Source organism: Sinocyclocheilus anshuiensis, unplaced genomic scaffold (genome assembly GCF_001515605.1).
Source record: "Sinocyclocheilus anshuiensis isolate Anshui unplaced genomic scaffold, SAMN03320099.WGS_v1.1 scaffold193, whole genome shotgun sequence".
Lineage (NCBI taxonomy): Eukaryota > Metazoa > Chordata > Actinopteri > Cypriniformes > Cyprinidae > Sinocyclocheilus > Sinocyclocheilus anshuiensis.
Genome location: NW_015536468.1, coordinates 927,234 through 933,621, shown reverse-complemented (window position 1 = coordinate 933,621; position 6,388 = coordinate 927,234). Strand labels below are relative to the sequence as shown.

The window sequence follows — 6,388 nt, the reverse complement described above, 5'->3', positions numbered from 1 at the left end:
TGCTGAACCCCATGAGTGATCCTGCTAAGAACACCAGTACACTGGAGTTGACCACTGTTCCTTTCCTGCAAAAGCAAACACTGTGAAGTTCTGCTCTGGCACTGCTCATTAAGCTAGGACAGTCATGCTCGATAGCCGGCCACCTGGGAGTTTAACTATCAAAACCAGATAACTGATGTTCCATGACAATGCTGCTGGGTGAAATAGCTGCATTCCTTGATTAGTTCTATCAAGTTGTAAACTTTCCCCCTGATTTACAGACGGCTGCACCGTGTTCTGCGTTATGATCACGTTACTGCTATAAAACATTTTGCTGGACTGAAATTGATTAGAACAATAAATAGGGTCATGAATCATCGTCTTTCATTTGCATTTAAATGTCTGCAGTCAAATCTTGTGGCACCACTCATAGACACTCAGAACAGACTAGACAAGCGTACTTCCAGAGTCCTTGGAGAGTACAAAATAGAAGTTTAAGGTAGTAAGTTAGGAAATGCACATAGTTACAAAGTGGTTAATTGAACAGTTTTGTCTCTATACAACAATATGTTACCACAGCTATAAAAATGAGGAGTTTGGCCATTTCAAAGGATGTTTTTATTTATGTTGTTCCAAACTGGTATGACTTCTCTTATTAAAGGGAGAATTACAATAACGTACTTGCTCTTTTCCATGCAATTACAAATAATGCAGACAGAAGCTTTCAAGCTACAAAAAAAGACACAAAACATCAGTAAAGTATTATAAAAGTGATCCATATGATAAAGCGATCCTATGGCTTCAGATGATTTGGATGTAAGTCACACAGATCACACAGATTTTTTGACACTTTCGCTGAGCTTTTGCCTTGTTTTTGAGGCTTGAAAGCTCTATTCTCCATTCACAGTAACTGCATGTAAAGAACACGATCAGTGCATTGTTCAAAATGTATTCTTTAGTGTTACACGAAAGAAAGAAATTCATACAGTTTTGGAACCACATGGGGGTGAATAAATTATAGCATTTTTATTTGTGGTTGAACTAATCACCAACAAAGACACCTGGAACTAACTGGACAGAACAAAATGTCTCCTCTTTTCAGAGTGCAAACAAGGCCATTTACAAGGCAAAGGCAAAGTTGTTCAGTGCGGTCAGGTGAGGTGACAGATGAGGAAGAATCTACCTCGGTGGCCTTGACACTTGACACAGGATTTCCTGGCAGAGTGACCACACCATGCCAGATGTTATGGGTCTCCTCCTGACTTACCTTCCAAATTTGGTGACCAGAGTGCCCACCATCAAAGAGCCGATCAGGCCTCCAATCGCAAACACAGAAACAGTGAGTGAATACATGAGCGTCAGGGCCTCCTCGTTTAATCCAGTTCCATTGCGACTTACCACTGTACGGTTATAGAAGTCTTTAATGTACTAGTGAGAGAGAGACAGAGAGAAAGAGAGAAATTAAAGTGAAAAGTTCACCCAAAAATACTGTTAGCATTTACTCTTGCTGAAAAACTGTTGTACTTCCCTTTTTTCAGTCAAATTTAAAGGATATCTTGTGCGTTTTCATTTATTTCCATTCATTATTATTTAAGTAAAAAGGGACTGTAAAGCTACAAAATAATAATAATAAAAAAATCTGTATAAAAGTATCATAAAAGTAGTCCATATGACTACTTCTCACATGTCCCAACTTTATCGCCCTAAGAATAAAAGTTTGGAACAACATGAGGATGATTTTATTAGTGGGTGAACTATTCTTTAAAACTCTTTTTTTTTTTGGTATTTAACATATATAGTACTGTGAGACTCAAGAAAGGCACAAGGAAAGGCATCATTAACAGGCATTCCCAATTTCTTCAACTTCCTCTTTCTTCATATTTCAAATCTCAAAGCTTATTCAGTGAAACACACCTCAACATGGGCTTACATGCCTCTGTCTCGTCACAAGCTCTTTCTTTCTTTCTTTCTTTCTTTCTTTCTTTCTTTCTCTCTGTCTTTCTTTCTTTCTTTCTTTCTTTCTTTATTTCTTTCTATGCAACTCTCTCTGTTGCCTGTGCTTTAAGGTCACAGTCTAATTTAATTTAATCAGTTTACATACCTTTAGTTGGAACAGTGCAGTATAATTTAATAGACTTGGGAAAACTTAACATAGTCTTTCAGTTTACTCAACAATAGATTCAACTGAACTAAAACTGAGTTTAGAAAAAAAAAGTGGATTATTGATAATATTGATTGAGCTTCTGCTTCAAAAAAGAAAAGAAAAAAAAAAAGCAAGCAACTGTTTCCAGTTGTGATTTTTGGATTTCTATGTTTGAATCCTCTTCATTAGCACATCATGTTCCAAGAAAAACAGAACAAAACAAAGCCACTTAAGTAGGGTATATAACAGCCAGTCAGGAGACCAGACAGGCAAATTTAAATATTTTCGTCATTAACAGGCTAATGGGGCAGGGCAAATAGGTCCCTACTTATATACACGAAGAGCTGCTAGAGGCAACCACTGCAGCACAAAATGCCTGACAAGCCAAGATGAAAAAATAACATAGAACTGACTCATCTACAAAAAATTAAAATAAGGCTTCAACACTTTGTTTCTTCAAGTTTCTGGAGAAAGTCTAAAGATAACTTTCTCTTTTTGTCCCATATTGATATCCATATCCTCTCTGGTTAAAATTATGATTTATTTATGATATATTTAAATCTGATATATAAATAGTAAGTACCATATAATATATAAAAATATCAGTTTATATTAATATTTAAATTATTCCCGAATTCCTTGTAGAAATCACACTTTTACAGCAAGAACATCTAGAATGCACAGAATCATGTTAAAGCAACATTCCCTGAGATCTTACTTCAGGAGAGCCTCTGTTTAGGCCACTGTGTTTATTTCAACCTCGAGCCTGACGTGCATCTCTCTACTGGAAGCCACTTTTAAGAAACTTTGTGATGAATGGAATATGTTGGCTATGTTATCAATTGATTACTTCTTTTGATGAGCAGTTTTGGCAATTGAGGTACTGAGCGAGCTCTTACCCCAGCAGGAGAGTTGACCACAGCTAAGTTGTATCCATACAGCATTGAGCTACCAAAGGAGGTGAGGAAAGCCACTGCCAGCAGAGATGAGGTAAGATGCTATAAAAAAAAACAAGAACATATTTATGGCATGTAAGCTGTAATTGTCCTTATTTTTTCTTAAAGTAGCAAACTATCTTTGTTGTTTCTTTTTCTTTAAAGGGGTCATATGACGTTGCTAAAAAGAACATTATTTTGTGTATTTGGTGTAATGCAATGTGTTTATGCGGTTTAAGGTTCAAAAAACATTATTTTCCACATACTGTACATTATTGTTTCTCCTCTATGCCCCGCCTTTCTGAAATGCGTCGATTTTTACAAAGCTCATCGGTCTGAAAAGCAAGGTGTGCTCTGATTGGCCAGCTATCCAGTTTGTTGTGATTGGCCGAATACCTCAAGCTTGTGACGGATATGTTACGCCCCTTACCATACTGTGATGCCTTGTGTGCGACGAGCGCCTGTGCGCCGGTGATGCATGACGAGACAAAACCAGTAAAACCCATTATAAACGAGGCATTTTTTGCATCCAGTGGGGACATAATTACTGATTATAATGACTTATACTGTCTTTTAGGTAGGTGTGGTTGACTCTTAACTTTTATAAAGAATATCTCTTTGGATTTGAGACTTTAGTCTTTGCAACTTTACAGATCTTCTTTATGCACCAAGAGCTTGTAACACTCCAAAGAGAAAGGAAAAATTGAAATCGCATCATATGACCCCTTTAAAATGCTGTGGCTGAAACTTTGAGCCCTCCATGCATGAGCCCTGATGTCAAAGAATCATATAAGTCCCAGGCAGCCTTATGGTGTTTCAAAAGAACAAATTCAGAAATTAAACAAAAACATACATTTTATAAAAATATAGATGAATAGTGCTTAGTACATAAACAATAGTTTTACATTTGTATGTCCATTAATGTGTTGGACTATACAGTATTTAAATTGCATGTGGCACACATAAAAATACATCTATAAATAAATATATTTAGTCTTATAAACAAATATATTTCATTTATATATTCTATTCTATTCTATTCTATTATAGTGATCTTAAAATGTTGAAGCAATTGCTCAAGTCAGAAGAGGAGAGAACAGCTTTCTCATGGTGTGACTTCAGTGGTCGTTACACTTCAGATCATGAGTGGAAAACTTAATTTGTCCCACTAAGTGGTCAGATACAGTTGTTTATGTGTAGTCCTACACGTGAGGGAAGATGCTGAGAAAATATCTTGTTGTGACATTAACTTAATGCCTTTTCTTTTTTTTTCTACACACCATATCATACAAAAGAAAAATGTGACATTAAATATTGCATTACTAAATATTACTGATATTACAATACGTTTTGAAACCTATTATTACAAACCCTTCATCAACCAAAATTCAACAGCCTACTAAAATGAAACTTTAATAAAGCGTCATTTGAGAAATCATGTTTAAACTAACTACTACTGAAGATCCGTAGATGGCAATCAATAATACGGTTTAAGAGAACGATAAGAACAAAATTAGAATGAAAACAAATAAGTTACAAAACTAACGCAGATTTATAAGTGACACATCATTTAAATAATGACAAAATTGTGTACTTACCGATGTTATTTTGCCTGGACTAAGAATTAACACTTCTTCGGCCATATTCAAGTTATTTATAGACTACAAGACTTCTTGAGATAAATATGAGTTAAGTTTTGTTAGTTAGTAAGTTAGTTTCTACTGGCCGTCTTTCTGTGCTACCGACTTCATCTTGGACGTGAGGGTGTAGTCATAGCTGACATGAGGGCGTGGTCACAGTAGATTGACAGCCAGTACATCGTATGATTGACAGCCAAGCGGCCTCTCATCTCATCAATCCTGTCCTGTGCGCGCCCTTCTCGCACTGCTCTTCCGACCGAGGCTCGCGTTTCTTAACAAGACCAAGCTTGTACAACCACATGACAGTCAACAACGTGATTCCTGCTGAAATCAATTAGCTAAGTGAATTTACAAAGTCTGCGGTCACTAGAATGAGGGGACTACGGAGAATCCAATAGTGAGTAATCCTAAAAGACAGCACAGAGAGCAAAAAGAAGATATGCATAAACGGTTTGGTGTATCAATCGCTGTAGAATGAATGAATGAATACATTGAATACTATTAGTGTCAGTTCAGTGAACTCGATGAGGAGCTAGTTTGTTTTAAACTTTAAATAGCTCCTCTTTCGTGAATTACACTTTCTGCTTCTTATAATTGTAGTATCCAGAGGAAGTTCTCATGATGATATTAGTTGGTAGATGATATTAAACGTGCTCATTAGGATTCTATACTGGGAGACTCATGTGAGCTTAAAGTCAACATGAAATGATTATATACAGTGTTCGAACTATACAGTGGACTTTGGGGGAGCCCACTTGTTTTTTTTTTATAAGGGGGGGGGGGGCTTACAATGACTTACAAAGATACATAACAGCTACAAATGTATGCACTACTTGCTTTATGCAAGCACTATATAGGATACATCACATCACAAATCACGTTTTCAGGGGAGCCCATGTCTTATTAAGGGGAGCCGAGCTCCCCCTAGCTCCCCCGTAGTTCGCACCCTGATTGTATAGGAAACGTTCCCTTTCTGCTGATATGAATTATTTAGCTATTTTAGCCTTGTCTATGCTATCCTGTGTTTGCTCTAGCAAGTAATGCTTCTCCTTATCCATTGAATTTATGCTGACTTTATTTTTATGCACCAAGAAAAGATGGTTCACCCTGTCTATTTTGTAAATGCATAGGCCTATTAGAGGTCATATTTTCAACAGTTCTTAAATGCATTCATTTTTTAAAAATGACTGTAATGTTTAATCAAAATGGATCTTCCAGTAAAATTACAAACTTCTTTCTGGTGATGTGTATGGTGGACTTCTCACCTCTTCAAACTCAAGTTCATCTGCATCCATTTGAGTACAACGCTCACTCATGTTAAAATCCAGTCAGCAACCAATACATAGAAGTTCCTACCCTACATTTTTTTTTCTTTTTCTATTTAGGATTACCCATAGGTGTATAACAATTATGGAACAAAAGATCTGTTGCCACTTCTGTTTCATGGCAACTTTAAGTCCTGTCCTGTATATTTTCTTGTTAAATATTCAGGCGAAAAAGTAGTGGAGACAGAAGATGGCTCTCTAGACACTTCCTGAATGTTTTACATTGCTGAAGTTGGTTGTCTATGAGGAATCACTGGTTTTGTTCATTTTTAGCTCTGTATAGCAAAACCACGTTTATGAGTTTGAAAATTAATGTTACAGTTTGAGTCACAAGTTATAGCTGATATAATCATTGACAGTTGAAGT

The 6,388-nt window shown here is 36.4% G+C and overlaps 1 protein-coding gene across 1 annotated transcript in view; it reads right to left on the bottom strand.

The window, feature by feature from the left end:
- The window catches only part of LOC107696166 (solute carrier family 2, facilitated glucose transporter member 9-like), a 12,693-nt gene extending 7,766 nt beyond the window's left edge, over window positions 1–4,927 (bottom strand). Inside the window, exons 1-4 of the mRNA XM_016496423.1 lie at window positions 4,656–4,927; window positions 3,022–3,120; window positions 1,247–1,407; window positions 6–65 (exon numbers count right to left, since the gene is read on the bottom strand). Of these exons, the coding sequence (XP_016351909.1) occupies window positions 6–65; window positions 1,247–1,407; window positions 3,022–3,120; window positions 4,656–4,700 (365 nt within the window). The 5' untranslated portion in view covers window positions 4,701–4,927. The remainder of the gene's footprint in view (window positions 1–5; window positions 66–1,246; window positions 1,408–3,021; window positions 3,121–4,655) is intronic.
- Between the last annotated feature and the right edge of the window lie 1,461 nt (window positions 4,928–6,388).